The 19,979-nt window shown below is 39.6% G+C and overlaps 1 protein-coding gene across 14 annotated transcripts in view; it reads right to left on the bottom strand.

The window, feature by feature from the left end:
- Positions 1-19,979, bottom strand: part of LOC124287200 (kinesin-like protein unc-104) — a 95,585-nt gene that overhangs the window by 20,438 nt on the left and 55,168 nt on the right. For 5 of the 14 annotated variants that reach the window (XM_046723687.1, XM_046723689.1, XM_046723692.1 and 2 more), the window contains 17 exons: positions 19,379-19,481; positions 18,913-18,995; positions 18,001-18,069; positions 17,074-17,246; positions 15,614-15,754; positions 13,008-13,145; positions 12,091-12,209; positions 9,418-9,506; positions 8,923-9,067; positions 7,831-8,011; positions 6,198-6,288; positions 5,841-5,959; positions 5,113-5,217; positions 4,211-4,261; positions 1,932-2,003; positions 460-611; positions 106-211 (listed from right to left, as the gene is read on the bottom strand). In XM_046723687.1, the coding sequence (XP_046579643.1) occupies positions 106-211; positions 460-611; positions 1,932-2,003; positions 4,211-4,261; positions 5,113-5,217; positions 5,841-5,959; positions 6,198-6,288; positions 7,831-8,011; positions 8,923-9,067; positions 9,418-9,506; positions 12,091-12,209; positions 13,008-13,145; positions 15,614-15,754; positions 17,074-17,246; positions 18,001-18,069; positions 18,913-18,995; positions 19,379-19,481 (1,937 nt within the window). Of the gene's footprint in view, positions 1-105; positions 212-459; positions 612-1,931; positions 2,004-4,210; positions 4,262-4,438; positions 4,451-5,112; positions 5,218-5,840; positions 5,960-6,197; positions 6,289-7,830; positions 8,012-8,922; positions 9,068-9,417; positions 9,507-12,090; positions 12,210-13,007; positions 13,146-15,613; positions 15,755-17,073; positions 17,247-18,000; positions 18,070-18,912; positions 18,996-19,378; positions 19,482-19,979 lie in introns of all 14 variants that reach the window. The other 9 variants (XM_046723688.1, XM_046723698.1, XM_046723694.1 and 6 more) reach the window with 6 other exon arrangements.

Genomic DNA, 19,979 nt, shown 5'->3' with positions numbered 1-19,979 from the left:
CTTTTGTCAAGTGTTTCTTAACATCTTAAGAACTTTATCTATAGATGTCCAGCTCCTACCCATCTTTCAATTAGTGCCATCTGCAGATATCAAGTTCTCACTCACCTGTCATCGTTGGAGTACTGAAGGAAGTGGGCCGGGAAGAGGTTGAGGGAGAGGACGGTCATCTCGCCATCGTAGTCGCGGTACTCCTGGGTGTTGCGGATACGACCTGCACAGACGATCATCAGATACATCAGTGTGAACTTAAAAAACATTATAAAATTATTGATGTTTAGCAATATTCCAGCTACATGGCAGCCTTCTGTAAATACTCGGGTCTGGACCAGACAATCCAGTGATCAACATCATGAGCATCAATCTACATACAAAGTACTGATGAGTATATCACTTGAAAAGCCCATGCCATGCATCTTACAATTGAACAATGAAATACAACCACTCCTGTGTAAGACGTACCAACAACAAGCTCCTTCACGTCCTTCCACAGCAGTTCATGCCGCCGCTCGTGTACGATGGTGATGCGGATGCGTCTCTGTATACCCTGGTGCAGCATGAAGATCCCCCTGGTGGGCAGCTCCTCCCCATGGTCCACCACCACAGGTACGTACCTGCATCAAACACAGGACTCAGCATCACAAAACATGAGACTCAGCAACAAAACCAGAGATGCCAACCCTACTTTGGGCCTAAGTGTAATACTAGAGGTCAAAAAGTGTAATTTGGACCTAAAAAGTGTAATACTTGTCTGACGATCGCTTCAACATGGTACACGTTTTCACGAAAGGAAGATTCTAGACAGAAACACATGTGACCAATCATTATGAAGCTCCATACATTGAAAATTGTTGGTCATGTGACTCAAAATACTTTAATTCCTTGCAAGTTTATTGGAATGAGTGCGATGCTAAGAGTAAGCAATTCCTATCCATGCAAGGCCATTTCTGCACCCCTGCACCTGTGCGTTACGAAACACTTCCCTGTGAAATTTTATCCACTTTATTGATTTTCGTAAAACGAGTAGAAAAGTGTAATTTTCGCAGATTAAGTGTAATGGCGTAATTTACTGGTCAAAATCGTAATAATAAAGCCTAAGGCGTAAGGGTTGGCATCTCTGCAAAACTAATATCTGACTTTACAAAACATGGTGTTTATCTTTGACTGTTCATGCGAGTTAGCTCAAAGGGACAGTCAGATGAAATATTTAGTTTGCTCTTTAACTCAAGTTTCTACATCATTTCTTTACATGGCAAAGACAATCACATCTAGTTCCTGATACATTTTCCACAGCGTTCACAGTGATTGCACTTACTTCCTTTAGTTAAAGGGTAAGTACTTCATGTTTAGTGAGGTGAGGTGAGATGAAATTGGGTCGAGCTTGAGAGTATTTTGCTACATATGACGACGTGCATGCATGTGCATGTGTATGTGTATGTGCGGCTGCTTGAACTAGCCCAGACTGAAGCTGGTTTTATAGTGCTAGCCCACTGAGATACCATGCCGCAGTGAAGCATGAATACCACTCAGACACATTATACTGACTCCGAGCCGACCAGTCCTTGATGTACCCATTAATGCCGAGCGCCAGGCAGGGACCAACAAGTACTATATTTTAACGTCTTTTGGTATGACGCGGTCAGGGTCGAACCCGCGACCTTCCACTCTCCGGGCGGATGCTCTAACCACTACACCAAGGAGGCGGTTAATTCATGTTTAGTAGATTACTTTTCAGTTAAGTTTGGACTAACTCCCCAATGTTTAGTCCCCCAGTGCCTATAAGAGAGCTAACACAAGAGCTCACATCATGAATATCATATTCTTCCCAACAATGTTTCTACCTCACATTCCTGAGTACTTGCCACACAAGCCCTCTACTTTCCATAAAACTCCTGATACGACTAAGAATATAAAAACACCAGTAGATGACTTACTCTCCATTGGGTGCCAGTTCACAGATCTCAAACCACACTAGCAGATCACATCTGGAGTAGACAGGGCTCGAGCTGAAAGAAACCAAATATAAAGGTTTAGTTTCCTGCACATTATTTAGTCTTATTTTCATGTTTTCAAACTGTACAACTATAAACCATTCCCTAAGAAACGAAACTGCAGAGTAAGAAGGAAATGCTTTGCACGAATGATCATACAATAAGGCAAACTAGAGTCATTTCAACAAATCAAGACGCCTTTACATTTTCACAATGGAAGCTCAGTGAAATTTTGCTTCAGGTACACTCACTTTCACTACAGATCTGAAAGACCCTTTTTCAAAAGGATGATAATTAATAACTTTGATAAGATAGAAGCATTTAAATACTGGGTTAGATACACACTGTAAGGCAAGATCATGCAGTCTGACTATACATGACAGAGAACATTCTAGATATACCAAACATATTAGTAAACAGCTTAATGAACAATAAATTCAGTTAATAATCAACACAAAGTTAGAACACAGATAAAACGAAACAGTATATCCAGTTGCCGCTCTATGTAGTAGATATCCATGAGAACTGATATATTTGGGCCAATGTTTGAGTGAGAAAATGGTGTTAAATACAACAGCTCAATAACAGCCAAACAATTGCAGCCTTGACCAGGCCAAAATAGTGGCTAACATGAGCATAAGCCAGGACTTCGGCATGACAAGTGAACACTTTACCCATTACACTACCCCACCGCCCCTTTACAACACAGCAACTCTTGTTATTGTTCTGACTTGTTTATCGTCCGCCTACACTGATTTTGAGCTTAAAGTTCTGTAAATAAACTGGCTATAGCAAAATACAGAAGAAAGTTGGGAAAACAAGGGTAAGTCACCCATTATGCTTAACTTATGAAAGGAGTACACTTAGTAAACTCATAGTAGCGAGGAACAGGTAAATCCTTGAACGCCCACCATGAGTATCATGCATAGGGAGTAGGTGAAGGATGGTTCTACAGGAAGAGTTTCTAAACTGTTATGAAACTGTAATCAACAATTGCATTCAATAAGGCCTGTTAATTCTGATGGTACTACTCGAGTGAGTTTGCTTTAACGCCACTTTGAACAGTATTCCAGTTATATCTAGGCGTGAGCTTCATGTAGGAGTAAATCCCATATTGATGCAGGTCTCCAACATTTCACCATGAGTACAGGTGTGGTACTAACTAACCTTCAAACATGATCAGGGTAAAACAGTATTTGCACCCGTTAATTTTGGTGTAGCACGCACAGGAAATTGCCACTTGTGCCTACTATTGATGTTTGAAAACAATCTTGTTTGCAATTAATATAAGACACATAATCATGCACATTTATGGTCAAAGGGCAGATAACTACTTTTTCTACTAAGGAAACAGAAATGGAAGATGCAAGTATGAGTGAGTGAGCTGAGTTTTACGCTGCACTCAGCAATATTCCAGCTATATGGCAGCAGTCTGTAAATAATCGAGTCTGGACCAGACAATGCTCAACAGCATCAGCATCGATCTGCTCAATTGGCAACCGATGACATGTGTCAACCAAGTCAGAGAGCCTGACCACCCGATCCCATTAATCGCTTCTTACGACAAGCATGGGTTACTGAAGTTCAATATTCTAACCCGGACCTTCACGGGTCAGATGCAAGTATGAATTCCGTAAAATTCTTGTGCAAGTGAAACACCAAGAACGCAATCGTTTCACACACAGTACTCATGTGAGGAACATGAATCTGTGACCTAATGTCCTTTAACCACTCGGCATTAAACCAAAAGGGCAGATAACTCCAAACCACAAAAGTCTCTTTGATTAAGACAATCCTTACAATTTCTATACAATGATGTCGGATTCAAATCAATAATAAAAGAATGTCTTGTTTAGTTAACTTTTTTCTCTATCTTTATGGTAAACTGCAACTTTACCTCTATGAAAGTTCAAAGCAAAGGCAATGATATGAATTCAAAGCTCCTGTCAATAGTAAGGGCAGATAACTCCAAACTAAAAGAGTTGCTTTGATTCAGAGAAGCTTCTGACATTTTACACATTTAATAAATGTCACATTCAAATCATTAAGAAATTTTATTCTCTATCATTTAAAAAAACAGAAACATATTTTACCTATGTAAAAGTTCAAAGCAAAAGCATGGCTATGAATTCAAAGCTCCTATCAATTGTAAGGGCAGATAACTCCAAACTACAAACTACAAGTCCTGTGACCACCACCAGCATTCATGCGAAACATCTTACCCAATCCCAGCTGCCTTAGTGATGTCCATTACAAGAGACAAGTCTCTCTTTCTGGGTGGGGACAGAATAAGTGCATATTACAACACTGACCAGAAATTACAGAAAATACTAAGCACACATACCACCTGGCACATCAAGTCACACAAACAAAGACAACAAACTGTCAGGAGTATTGTCTAAAGGAATGAATGGGTAAAAGAAAGTTGAAACAGCAATAGTAGGAATTACCAGAACTGGTAGCTTTAAAGAAGGATAAACATGTGTTTATTTACAAGCATATGCATGGCCACTGTGACAAATACATGAAGACATTTTCACAAATTCAATAAATGACAAGAGGGAACTCCTGCAATGATCTTTATGCTTACATTTGTTATACCTTGCTGTGTTTGGAACAGCACATCTCTTTGTTTCTTTTTCAGATGAAACTTTAATTTAATAAGCACTGACAACTTATAAAGACTACCAAAAAATAGATTATAATAGAATATAAATAGTCCCAACTGTTTACTTAAAATTTGGGAAAGAATATTAACCTGAAAATACTTTATGTACAAAAATATTAAAAACAAACATGATTTGCCAAATAGACCAGGAAAGTCAAATCTGGACATAGAGACTGAAGTAATAAAACTGAACGTAGACTGACAGTAAATGGGTAGCAAGATGGTGCTTATCCACCAAACCAGTCAGTTTGTGTAATGTTCAATGTTCCCGAGGCTCATAGGCGTCCAGATGTGTCCTACAGTTGGGGTAAGCTTCAGGTGGAGCTGATGAGCTGCCAGCTCAGAGGGGCGTGACACTGAAGGTGTGGAAGCAGGGCTACACCGTGACACAGGGAGACAAGTGCTTCACATGGGACACATACACTTCCACTTGAGATGTCAGAAACAGTTTCTCACCTTGGGGCAGTGATGACTCCATACTTGGGTGATGGTACAGGTTTCGACACAGGCAGGTGGGATGGGAAACTCCGGCTCGGTGGGGAACGAATTCTGCTGAAAAAGCTTAAGAAAATTTGAATTTGAAATTTCCAGTTAGCTGTGACAATTTAATGTGAGGTGTAGCTGTGACACTGTTAGCATCCTGTGATGCCATACACCTTAGTGGGTAGACTGAGAACATGGACTCACAAAGAAATCATTCCAAATCAAAATGTTAGTATGTTAGTTTTCAAAATGATCTCCTCTGACAATACATTTGACAATGAGCTTCAGACATCTGGCTTCCCCATACATGCTCTTCACACCTATGTGGATCTCCTTTACTATTTCCTTATGTCTACCTGAGATGCCATATATCTACCTGAGATGCTCTATATCTACCTGAGATACTGTATATCTACCTGAGATACTGTATATCTACCTGAGATGCCATATATCTACCTGAGATGTCACATATCTACCTGATATGCTCTATATCTACCTGAGATACTGTATATCTACCTGAGATGCCATATATCATTGTGATGCTGTATGTCTTTGTGATGCTGTATATCGACTTATAACATTATTTACCTGCTTGTTATTTAATAAAGATATTACTGATATCTTATCTACAGAATCAGCAGTAACCAGGATATTGTACAACTTGTGATCACAAACAATAACAGAGCCACATGGAAACTTACAAGGGTCTCTCCTTGGCTTGTTCATGAAGTGGGTGCTGCTGGTAGTGACCGAACACCTCAAACACAAGGGGCTGTGTTTTCACGTAGTCAATAAACGACTTGGTCACATTCACGGTGAACTGCAGCAGAGAGGTCAAATTTCCCACATTAACATGCTGTTTGACCAGGCTAACACTGTATAAAACATCTCATCCCAGTATAACATGACCTTTCACAATGTTTACACTGACATTTGAGCATTAAGCATACACGTCAATTTCAAAACTAATATTTGATGACTCAATGTTTTTAAAATTTTCTGCTTTCCGTAAAGATTGAGATTTTTAAGTTTCTGTGCGTCAAGTGGAAGGGACTTACATTCTGTACATGGTAGAAGCCAAGCGGTGGGCCTTTCCCTGTGTTCTTCAGAGGTTCTGTGGAGAACGCCTCATCATGTCGGTGCAGGAAGCTGGAAAACAGACGAAACTGTTACACACAGCCTGATCTTGACACTGACCTGGTGCACCAAAGGCAAACATCTGCCTCATGAATCATTGGGATTTCCTTCAATATCAGCCTTATGTATAATGTAAATGCTTACATAGGGAATCAATTTGAATTTCATCATCAATCTTTGGTTATGACTGGTTTGCTCCAACCAAACAATCATTGCAGAAATTTCAGTTTAATATTCTTATTCAAACAGTTCTTGGACACCTACTGAGTTTAAATGTATTAATGCATCGTTGACTACATTACTAAATTTACAAGAAGACAAAGTCATCAATATCTCCCGCAATGGCAAAATACTCTTCATGATTATGTCTACGAGTTATGATTATGTCCAATATTTAGGTGTGTATATAGAAAAGTGGAAGGGGGTATTGAAAGGTTTTTAAAGTTCTGCTCCAGAAAGCAGCACTATCACCAATTTCAGTCAAACTTGTTGCCATGGAAATGCCAAAAATATTTTATTCAGAATTCCAAAACTACCAAAAGGCACCAGTACACAACCAGACCAATCTATGTGCCAAGTTTGGTGAAGAAACATTGAACGGTTTTAGAGTTCTGCTCCGGAAAAGAGCACTACCACAATTTCAGGCTAAGTCAAACTTGTTGCCATGGAAACGCCAAAATTATTTTATTCAGAATTCCAAAACTACCAAAAGGCACCAGTACACCACCAGATCTATCTATGTGCCACGTTTGGTGAAGAAATATTGAACAGTTTTAGAGTTATGGTCCGGAAAAGAGCACTACCACCAATTTCAGTCTAAGTCAAACTTGTTGCCATGGAAACGCCAAAAATATTTTATTCAGAATTCCAAAACTACCAAAAGGCACCAGTACACCACCAGATCTATCCATGGACCAAGTTTGGTAAAGAAATATTGAACGGTTTTAGAGTTCTGCTCCGGAAAAGAGCACTACCACTAATTTCAGTCAAAGTCGAACTTGTTGCCATGGAAACGCCAAAAATATTTTATTCAGAATTCCAAAACTACCAAAAGGCACCAGTACACCACCAGATCCATGTATGTGCCAAGTTTGGTGAAGAAATATTGAATGGTTTTAGAGTTCTGCTCCGGATAAGAGAAATGTGCACGGACGGACGGACTGACGGAGGGACGGACGCACGGACGGAGTCCATTTTAATACCCCCCGCAAAACGCTTTGCGGGGAATAATAAGAAGTGTAACTGACTCGTCAACCATAATCTATCCTTGGAACATCAGGAAATTTTGTTTAAATGAACAAAACAAACACACAAACTCAAAGGAGATGTACTGAGTTACGGTACACTACTGAAAAATTATCCTTACAAATCTAAGTTGCCTCTCTTTGACTATGATTATCCAGAATACATTACAGAAGTACCACTTGGCATGTAAGTCAAAAATGGCAAAATGAGTTGAGACATTGATTTTATTCAACTGGATACTGAAGTTGCATGAAATGCTAAAGGTTTTCATAGAACTTGATCGCTGCTGGGTTTCAAGGTTCTACTCACTTGAACTGGCAGAAGATGTCCGCATATTCTGGTGATATTCCGGAGGCCTGGAGCACGGTGACCCGGAACTGGAACTGGGAGCCAAGTTGGAGGTGCTCTGGCAGCTCCTTGGAGTTGATGTCTGGACCATGGTCGAGGTTCACTACCTTCTTGCTGTCAGCTGTCACGTTCTGGTCCGACACTGCAACACCAGACACAGATGGATTACAGCAGACGCACACTGCCACAAACAGGGGGAGGAAGACCAGACGCACACTGCCACAAACAGGTGGAGGAAGACCAGACGCACACTGCCACAAACAGGGGGAGGAAGACCTGACGCACACTGCCACAAACAGGGGGAGGAAGACCAGACGCACACTGCCACAAACAGGTGGAGGAAGACCAGACGCACACTGCCACAAACAGGTGGAGGAAGACCAGACGCACACTGCCACAAACGGGGAGGAAGACCAGACGCACACTGCCACAAACAGGGGAGGAAGACCAGACGCACACTGCCACAAACAGGGGGAGGAAGACCAGACGCACACTGCCACAAACGGGGAGGAAGACCAGACGCACACTGCCACAAACAGGTGGAGGAAGACCAGACGCACACTGCCACAAACAGGTGGAGGAAGACCTGATGCACTTTCCCCACGGACGAACTGACTGATAAGTTTATGCAAAAGAGAGGGTCTGTAGACCTTCAACCTTTCACTGTATCTGTGTCTCAATCAGTTATAACAATCAGTATATTTTGTTACATATTCATTGGCAGAAATCCAGCTATACCACTGAGTCGTCAAGACAAACCAATGGCTGAATGCGTGAGCACCGATCCACACTGTCTGAGGACAATGGCCTCAAAACACATCAGGCAACACATCATAATCATCAAATCCCCATCATTCTCAGTTCTCAATAGCGATGGGTTTTTATAACTAATATACATTGAAACTTTCAGTGAGTGAGTTTGACTTTAGGCTGCTTTCAGCAATATTCTAGCAATATCACGGCGGGGGCATACTAGATATGGGCTTCACACATTGTACCCATGTGGAGAATCGGGAACTTTCAGGATCTCATGACTGTGATGGAAATATCTACCTTTGACTGTGTCTGTGTTTTCTGGGGACTGCCCTTCTCCTTCAACTATTCTCAGATTCTCCATCGAGGGAACAGATACGGGTGGTTTCCCGACAATGGCTGGTGGGAATTCAGTGTGGGTCAGTTGTTTCTGAAAGAAAGATGGCTGAAATGAAATGGAAGTTTTATTCAGTTCACGTCCATCACTTTCACCATGCTTTTTAGATAATCCATGTTTAACTGTAACAAACCATACGTGAAGTGACTGTATGCAAGAGACGTGCTTATTAGGAAAAACATTATTATATCTCTAAAGAATATGCATATATCCAAAGTATTTGCAATGCCTTTAATAACAGTAATTATAGAAATGAAGAGATTCTTTACATTTTGCATCCTTTCGGCATAATATCCACCATTGAAAGAAAGAGGTTACCACCAACAGCTAAGAGCTGTCACATTTCAACTTTCAAACACTGTTTGACAAAACTTAGGACTATATAAGTAAGAACTTACAGATGCAAAATAGTCGGCATCACTGAATGAGATTTTGGCGTTTCCTGATTGTTTGATACCTGGGGTATAGTCAGGTGCATCATCAGCCTCTGCAACATAACACAACAAGTCAATGAAGATTTTTCGAATGATAATTAAAGAATTAGAATAGGCAATGATGATTGCCTATCCTTGATTGGTATCTATAAAAATAAATATCTTACAAATATACTGAGTCAAAACAGAAACTTCACATTCTTTCTTCAGGGCACTATAAAAGAACAAGAGATGGTAAGATGGTTAAATTGTTATTATTTCATTGCTGAGATCTGTGTGATGTACTCGATACACTGACAGTGCCATAATCAGTTCCATTAGGCTACACCGCCGTTCCAAAACATGGGTATACAGAATGTCAAGTCACAAGAATAAAAATGCGAAATTTCACAGTTCAATATCGTGTATGGCCGCCCCGCGCATTCACCACTGCCAAACACCGTCTCCTCATCGACTGCCTGATGCTTGTGAACACGTGGTTGGGGATTCTGCGCCATTGCTCTTGCAAGGCAGCGCGCCAAGTTTCTGCAAATTCTGAGGTTGGTTCCTAAGACCACGAAGCCTTCTCCCAAGTGCATCCCAAACATGCTCTATTGGATTAAGGTCAGGGGACCTCGATGGCCAGTCCATGACGTTGATTCCAGCGTTTTGAAGGAAATTCTGTGTCAACATCGCGGTGTGCGGCCGAGCATTATCATGCTGGAACTGTAGACCTGGGCCATGAGCCGCCATGAAAGGAACGAGTTCAGGGGTGAGCACCTGGTCGCGGTAAGCAGCAGCTGTGAGGTTTCCACGGATGACCAGAAGTCGGGAACGGTTGTTCCCACAGAAAGCACCCCACACCATGCAACTTCCGCCCCCGAATCTGTCGACTTTCTGTACACAACATCATCTCCAGACTCTATGCCTGCCGTCCGCGAAACTGAGGGTAAACCTGGATTCATCGCTAAAGACGACTCGATTCCAGTCGCTCTGGGTCCATCGGAGGTGACGTTGGGCCCACAGCAGACGTTGACGTTGATGAAACGGTGTCAATATTGGCCCACGATATGGACGTCGAGAATGGAGATTGGCAGCCCGCAACCGATTTCGAATGGTCTGTGAGGGCAGTCGACCTCTTAACATCTCAGCCCTGGTTCGTGTAGCCGGCAGAAATCTGTCACGTAGGTGACGTAGGACGATTTGACGGTCTTCTGCTCGTGACGTCACATGTGGACGACCCAACCTTGGGCAATCAGAAGTGGTGCCAGTTTGTTGTAGACAACCTCGCAAGTCATACACAGTACGACGGCTGCATCCCATTGCTCTTGCGACGTCAATAACTGATCTTACCGCTTGCAACATGCCAACGGCACGTTCACGTTGCACATTTGACAATCGTGGCATTTCAAGTACCGTTAGAACTAACTGTGGTTTAAAAGTGTTTTTTCAATTCTTGAGGCCAATGCAAACACGTGCATATGAAGAAAACTTCGATGCGAAGATCACGTGATCGACTGCACGTGCAAAACCTGATTTGGCACTAACGTCATTTGCACGACGAATGGATGGGTTTGAGTGGGTTTTGCTAACGTTTTTCTAGAGTCGAATTGGTAGGGATTCCATTTCGGATACATAGATGTATCATCAGAGAAAAATTATTCATTATTTTTCAAATTACATTTTGTGAAGTTTCTTTTTTGACTCAGTATATATATGTGCTGTGTTGCACGCAGCATGATTCTGAAGAATCGGGTTAGAAATATTTTTCAGCAATCAATACTTGTCGCAAGAGACGACTCACAGGACTGCATGGTCAGACAACTCGCTGACTTGATGCATGTTACTGTATCCCAGTTTCGAGATTAATGCTCATGATTTCAATCACTGGATTGTCTGGTCCATGTGTCCATTTACCAAATGCTGCCACATAGCTGGAATATTGCTAAGTGGGGCAGGTTAAAGAACAAAGAAAACAAGAAGACAAAGTCATCAATATCCCCCGCAACAGCAAAATACTCTTTATGAATATGTCTACTAGTTATGATTATGTCAAATATTTTAGAGTGTATACAGCAAAGTGGAAGGAGAGTATTGAAAGGTTTTTAAGATCTGCTCCAGAAAGGGAAACGACCACCAAATTCAGTTTAAGCCTAACTTGTTGCCATGGAAATGCAACAAGATGACATCCTCATAGTCACAGCCTAAGTCATGTTTCCATGGATTCCACAAAAAATAAAATTCTCATCTGGGTTTAAACCCCAAAAGGCACATCTAGGGATCATGCTTAACATATGTACCAAGTTTGATGAAGCTAGCATGTAAAGTTTAGGAGATCTGCTCTGGACAAGATGACGTTCTCATAGCCACAGCCTAAGTCATGTTTCCGTGGAAACAGCAAAAAATAAAATTCATATCTGGCTCTAACCCCCAAAAGGCACATCTAGGGATCATGCTTGATATGTGTACCATGTTTGATGAAGCTGCTACATATAGATTAGGAGATATGCTTCGGACAAAGTGTCACAGACGCACGGACGGACACAAGGACAGACCCACGGACGGACGGAACTCGTTTCTATATCCCCTGCAACTTCGTTGTTGCGGGGGATAACAAAGCAGGCACCATATTACATGCGTCTGACGTCCCAAACTAACCTGTGACAGCTTGAACAGCGACCCGTAGATAACCTTTCACCTCCCCCTTCTCACTGACGATGGCTACCCTGTGTACCAGGGGCACTGGGTAGTACAGATTGCTCAGGTAAACAAATGCTCTGCAATGCAAGATACAAAATCACTTGATAATCAGACAGATTACAAGGTGTGTCTAAACAAGTTCCATAAATTACATCAATAATTCAGTTCTTAAGAATATTTTACAATCGCAAGTCCTATTAAGTTAACTTTCAGCTCAGTGAGTAATTGCATATTATATCACTGCTGCATTGCTGCATTCAATCAATAATGCCACACTTCCCTGCTTTAGAAAATATTGTATCCAGTACAACATGTCTCCAGAATTCATCATCAATCTCCAAACAAAACACATGATATTGAGAAAAGGCACATTTCTTAAATAATATGAGCAGTGTTCAAAATAATGTGGAAACATAGGGGACTTGGATTTGCTCGTTTAGTATTTTAATTTACATGTAAGATGCCGAAGTTTCAAGAAGAGAACAATGAAAACGACACTTTGACTTTCATGCTTAAGTTTGAGCTCTGTACAATTCATTTCTCATTACTCAGATGAGCTTAAAGGAAAGTGATCATGTTCGCAAAAGGTCAGGACTTCATCCAGATCCACATACAGTATCATTCTCTACAGTGAGTGAGTGAGTCGGGTTTTACGCTGCTTAGAGCAATATTCCAACAACATCATGGCGGGGGACACCAGAAATGGGCTTCACACATTGTACCCATGTGGGGAATCTAACCCGGTCCTTCTGCATGACGAGCGAACGCTTTAACCAGGTAGGCTACCCCACCGCCCCTCATCCTCTTGAAATACAGACTGAACTACATCCCAAACCAATACACAATGCTCTAAACTATATAGGAAGTGTGCCTACCTGCCAACAAGCCTGAACCATGGAAAGCGGTCGTAGAAGGGATCACTACCGCTCATGCAGTCAATGTTTGGCTCTGGGGACGTGGGGGACAACTCCGCTTCGTTGTGGTACATCTCCCGCATCAGCTCCAGGCGTTGTCTGTAACCATAGCAACAACTCACAACTCTGACATTTTCTCAGTACATCCACAATTAAGAGACGTCTTATTGAAACAAACTGATTTCATTAGAAGCAATTGCTGAGGGTATGCAGTTAGATTATGGTGTTACAAGCACAATATACACAAAATTAATAGCCTGGTAGCAAAGTGAAACAATCATGGTAACAGCTAGTATAGTTGAGATAGGGTAACAGTTATGATGTTACAATCTGGGTAACACGGGCTGCATGATAGGTGACAAAGTTGTATGCAACACAGCTCCCATACATCACAGCATATCAGCTCTATGTGGAAAGAAAGCTGAAAAGATGCAGGTCCTACATTTTTACCACCCTGGTGAGTGAGTGAATTTGGTTTTATGCCACTTTTAGCAATATTCCAGCAATATCACAGTGGAGGACACCAGAAATGAGCTTCACATATTGTACCCATGTGGGGAATCGAACCAAGGCCTTTGGCACGACAAGTGAATGCTTAAACCACAAGGCTACCTCACAACTTTAACCAACCGCCCACCACATTGGTGATACTGTTTAATCATTACTCTACCAAGGAGCAGAGATATAGGATAATACAGGTTCGTATTTTAGTCAAATATGGGAATCTGAACATTGTGGCACACCTGGGGGATAATGATATGGTATAAAGCGGGGTAACATGCACTGGGTAACAATACAGCCACAGACAAAACTGATACCATTTTGTTGTCCATATATCATTCCCCTAAACATAGTTTTGAAACATTCCAGTTATAGAATGGCTTGTAAAGGTGTTTTAATGTTACCATGCCAACAAACATTGCAAACCAATCACAGCTTTAGCAAACAATGTTGCCCTTGCAGGACTTGAATATTTCTGACAAGTGCCATGTCAGATGTTAATATCGTAATGTTCAATGTAACTAGCTGTTAGGGTAAGATCATACAATACAGTGGATATTCTCATGTACAAGGTCAAACAAAAATACTGTAAGACTTAGCAAGGAAATAAAACTGACTTTTTCTTCCTTTAGAAAGACTATGAAATATCTGGACGAGCAATATTTTATATATAAAGGGGTAACACTGGTGTATTGACAATCTAAATGGTTATTTGTCAGTGGATTGTTTTCACAATGTCAACCACTGGTCTGTCTGGGAAGGCTCATAATATAGTGATCACAACAGTTATTTGTCAAAGCGAAAACTTCAGAAGAGAACAACTAGGATAATGAACATTAGAAAAATATTTATAAACTGTTTAACAAAACTATGCCTGTTTTTATGGTTAAATCCATTTAACCATCAAAATAGGCTTTTTAAGACTGCTGAAGAATGACATAAAGTTGAGGGATATATAGCAGGAAAAAAAGAAAGCAGAGCAGGATCACTGTCTTCGTTGTCAAAACAGTTTTTATCCTTTCTTACGTAACTCTTGCAAAGGCTTCATACATGTTCAATTGTGGAAGAAAAGGTCAATTTATATTCTATAAATGAATGACAAGTTTCACAAAAAAACAATCCCTATTCAGTATTTACTGGACAGTCACTGGAAATGTACAAAAACATATGGGAAGTAACCACAGTAACAAGCTGCAAATGAAACGATTCACCATGAACATCAGCATGATTGGCAAGGCCAGAAAAAATACTTTTTTCAAACTTTAATAACAAATCTTTTTTAAGGAACTGTAAATTTCTTCAAAACAAAATTCAAGCTGGAATACAGGTATGACTATTCATCAATGTCAAAAAGATAAGACCAATTATGAAAACCAAAAATTCCTTCTTTTATTAAAAAAAACTGCAAACTTTTCACACTTCTTACGGTTCCTTTCAATATGCATGAAAAAATTATTGAAATTTTTGGGAAAGTTACAGACACTGAAATTATCACAGAATGCACCATTGGATTTTTCAAATAACACTTTTGCACATTCTGTTATATAAATGGGTCCAAAACATGGTTGTGATGCATAAATCTTTGAGATACTGTGTCAATACTTTAATTTTTTCTTTTGTTGATACAAACAGTAAAAATGTAATAAATGTAATATTTCCTGTTCTATTTAGATTACAATACTTTATTTCAGATAACAGTTGACAAATCAGCATGCCTGAAAATTTATCATAGCAATTCCCAAGCTTAAGAAATTGTGTTAAAAAAACATTTATATCTGATAAATCTTGTTTCTTCTAATTTTACTTATGAGTGAATTTCAAAACAAAATTTCCCCAAGAATATCATGTAACCTTGTTGAAAAAAGTATGCATCCAGTCCTACCTTCAACGTACAACTGAAAACTTTCAAAAGTGTGAATGTGACAAATCTCGGCCTTCACAATCATCAGTTGAAGATAAAGCCCAAATATAGGAAAAAAACAGTACTAAAATCAACAAAAACTAAAACAACGAAAACTGAAAAACAAAACAAAAATAAAAACCAAGGTTACAACAGGGTAACCGACCTGGATGGGATAAGGTTATAAAAGTTAAACATGTTCTGTTGTCCGCAACCCGCGAGACAATGGAAAAAATCTTGTTTTGCCTCGGGCGTGTCCGGAGACAGGTCTTCATTGTATATGTCTCGCATATGTTCCAACCGTTGTCTACGTCAAGCGTGGGAAAAGAAATTCACAGTTTCACATTTTATTTCGTGTATTTCGTATTAGTAATTGTTCAAAAGTTTTAATGAGAGTTCACTTCTGGGATTTTCTTCGCTTCAAAAAAAAAAAACGTTTCAGAAAAATAGGTTTTGGTTTCATTTAAACAATATCAGAAAAATAAAAGTTTTTCCAACCTTACGCGTAAAAGTAGCTGAGGACAGATGACAATTTTGCACTCATATTGATCAATAACTGTATTCCAAAAAGAGCAAATTGAGGCAACTTAAAAAACTAAAGATACTTTTCTTCCATACACTGTCTGTAAAATGCTAACCTTTTTTCGTATCTCTATTAAAACTGTTGAACAACTACATGTTTGAAAATCAAAATATCCTTTTGCTTTTAAAGGCAATATTTACATTCTTAATTCCTTATATGCAAACATAATACCAAAACCAAAGCAAAGCAGTTTTGTAACATTGAAAGTTTCATTTTTCACAAAAATCATAAAAAATACAAGAAAGTTAATAGGCTTGTGCCTGAAAGGTTTCAAGCACTTGTAATTCAAAATGATCAAATATTTGAGACTTAGACAAAGTTGGAACCCATGCTTGTTATTTGTTAATTGATAACCAAAACTTGCAGGAAATTATTTCAGGGAAATTTGAAAAGGGGGGATCAAAAGATAATGGAAAGGTATTTACAAACCGGGCACAAGTTCCAAGCTTTGCCCAGAAGCTAAACAGAAAGAAACAGGCAGGGGAGAGAACTCTAGCAAGACAGCATGAGAGGACAGCCACAAACAAATACAAGACACAAGCTTTAACATCAAAATTACAAAATATGATCTGTAAATTAACCTGCTCAAAAATATTTTCCAATCAAAACAAAAAAATTACAAATAAATTTTCACTTATACCGGTACATAGATAAATAAACGTACAAATTAGAGAAAAAAATCTTGATTTCAGTTACAAAAATTCAATAAAAATAAAACAGAAAAATAGACAGGAATAAAGATAAAGATGCATGACATATTTAACAAAGGAAATACAACACATGCACTGAGTGACAAGGAATCAGAGCGACCACCAACAACAAAAAACTGCAACAATGCAACAGTCTACAAAATAACCATTCAGAAGAAGAAATCACTTTAAAAAGTATCATCATACATAATACCGTTTGGAATCTCAATCAGAAAACAAATTAACTTTTTTATCACTGATCAATGAAGTTTGACATGTTTGAATTTCAAGCATACACATGATATCTAGCGATGGAAATGGTAAAAGGTCAATATCAGATGCATGTGTACTTACCGAAGTTTCTGCAGATTCCAGTAATGAGTGGCACCATTTTTGGTATCCTGTACCTCAACGGCGACGATTGTTTTGGGGAATGGTCTGCTGTAGTCCCTGTCTTCAGGGTTCATGAGATCACCAGGCAGAGGTGAGTAGAGGGTGTCGGTCAACAAGACAAACTGGAACTGAACCTATGGGAGAGTCGGATACCAGTTAGTTTAGTCGAGTCTTAGAATGGACACTAATTAAAGGCACTATATCACACCACACTTCTCTAAAAATAAATAATGCATTTCTCTCAATAATACTAACTATCAGCCCTCAGGAAAGCTACCATATAATTCATTCAAAAAAGAATTACATATTTAGATTACAATTTTAAATTAAAAAGTTCTAATGAATTAATGCAATGTTGCATTAAATCAACTCTCTTTCCCTCTACCGACCGAACATTACTTCAAGTGAACCTTACAGAGTTATGTCCCCTGGAGCGCTTTTTATGAATATGTGATTGAAACCAGTTCGGCAAACACCGACAACACCACCAGTTTTCGATGCATCAATTGTTTACATTCTATTTATGGCAAGTGTTCTCTGCTTGGAAGCTGGTCGCCTTGAAGTTTCAATTATCGATTTCAGGCAGAGCATGAAGGATAATAAGTCGTTTATTGCATCAATAGGAAGCTTAAGTGAGTGGATTTGCCCCAATATATATATATAATATAGGACCAAATATTGTCGAAAATGTGTGACATTGTGCCTTTAAAACATATCCTGCAAGAGCCATTAGAATCAAAAGACTGGATTTTGAGTGATTTAAACTAATTCAGCATGAAACATAATTTATCTGAAACTTCTGTTGTGACTTTTGTACATACCACAATATGTGTCTTCACTAAGTTTGATTCCTACAAGAAAATGATAAATCATAAAATCAGGTCTTACCTTCTTGTTGAGTTCCACACTAATTGCATTGGCTTCTTTGAGGAATATTGCACTGCCCCATAAGTCATCCTGTCAACAGAACAAGAACCTGTTGGGTCACCTCCAACACCTGTTTCGGGGGATTCTCTTTGTCAAAGGGACTTTCAGGATATTTCAGTGGGATCGAACATGCAACCTTTCCATTTGCAGCCAGGGAGTAAACCCCAATACTTTTCAGAATCTCTTTTGCAAGGAAATATACACGAGCAAAACATATTTAACATTTATTTCCCGAGGATGAGGGAAAGTCAGCTTGAAAATTGTTGCTAAGAGTTGTGTCAGCTTATCTTAAAGCACTGCCAATCAGATTTGGATAAAACGTAAACTCTCACGACAAAAGAGTGTTCAGCCATAGACACAACTGAAATCAGTTGTCTGCAAGCTACACATGGGCTTTTTCTCCTTCTGTTGTCAAATTTAGTTTATACCATATTGAGGTATCATAATGTTCTCATTTTAAATTCCTGGTGTTTCTTGAATTACATTTAGAGGCCTAATTAAAGTAGTTTCAAGACGCAAAGTCTTAACATTCTCCACCAAGTTTTGAGAATCATGTTATAAGCTGCTTCATGTCAACTCTTGGTAAACTTGGCAGAACAATGCTATCTCACATACTCAAAAGGGAGAGAGTGACAAGTCTGGGCACGTCACATGGTACGTTTGCGCGGGAAAGAGGAAGGGAGGTAACTCGTGGGTGAGTATTGTACGTCCGCTCCGGGAACTTCAAGGGATTCAAGTGTTCCACTACCATTCGAAAGGGAAAGGGAGATAAGCAAAGATCATGAGTCAGGACAAGGAAAAATAACAATTTTAGTATAAACATAACAGATGCTGGCTACATTGTTTATGGGATAGATGCTGATGTTTCCTCACCCTGAGTGATGTGAACTGGTGATACTTCCATTTCCGGAAACCCCAAGCAGCCAAATCTCTCTCTCGATTCGTCCACTTACATTCTGAAGAGAGACATATTATATACATGGTATACCATATGTTATATTTGAGATTACACTTTCTCAGCAAAGTACAGATTCTAGTAGTTCTGTTGGGTGGAGTCCCCTCCAGTATTTGAACTCACACTCTCAGAGAATCGCTAAGTTGTACATCATTATGTTCACACAGTTTTGAAACTTTGTCAAGGAGTATCTATGTGTAATGACAATCATACTGATAAACTGCGAGCAGTCAAACAGATATTTCTTGGAATACCCTCCAAACATGGCTCCTGAGTAAATCTTTAAACGTCAGTTTAATTACAAATCAATCGATTCTGCCAAAGTCTGGAAAAAACTTTCGTACAATTTAATATAGTAAACAGTTATGTAAATAAAGACCCTACCTTCCGGATCTTCATCCTCGAAGAAGTCGTCCGTGACACAGCTGGACATCATGGAGTGTCTCTCCACCTGCTCCTGCAGTGACTGGATGCGGAACTCGTAGTCCTGCAACATAGCGATAGTTTACATCTCCAGTCTGTTGTTTAAAGCCACACTTAGTGATAGTTTACATCTCCAGTCTGTTGTTTAAAGTCACACTTATCGATATTCAAGCTGTAGGGCAGCAGATAATAACTGAGTGCCACTATCAGTGATAATCTATCAGGACCAGACAATCCAGTGATTGACATTATAAACATCAATCAATTGGGACACAATGATATGCCATCAATCAAGTCAATAAGCCTGACCACCTGATCTGTTCTGTCACCTGTTGTCCCCACTGGTCTTTCAAGTATCATGTAGATCACACGATTTTACGTACAAATGTATCATTGTTCATTCTCCAGCATCTGTAACCCTTCAAGGGACTGTTGATGGATCTTGGTTTGTCTCCTTCCTCTTTGCATAATCAACAGTTTCTGTACAGCCAGCAAGACAAATTAGTCCTTCAGTGCCTTCAAACCCTACTTATGAACTTGCACCTTGACATCTCAACCTTAC

This window comes from Haliotis rubra, unplaced genomic scaffold (genome assembly GCF_003918875.1).
Source record: "Haliotis rubra isolate DU_JTF1 unplaced genomic scaffold, ASM391887v1 Scf4, whole genome shotgun sequence".
NCBI classification, from domain to species: domain Eukaryota; kingdom Metazoa; phylum Mollusca; class Gastropoda; order Lepetellida; family Haliotidae; genus Haliotis; species Haliotis rubra.
This window is presented reverse-complemented; position numbering and strand designations above follow the sequence as displayed.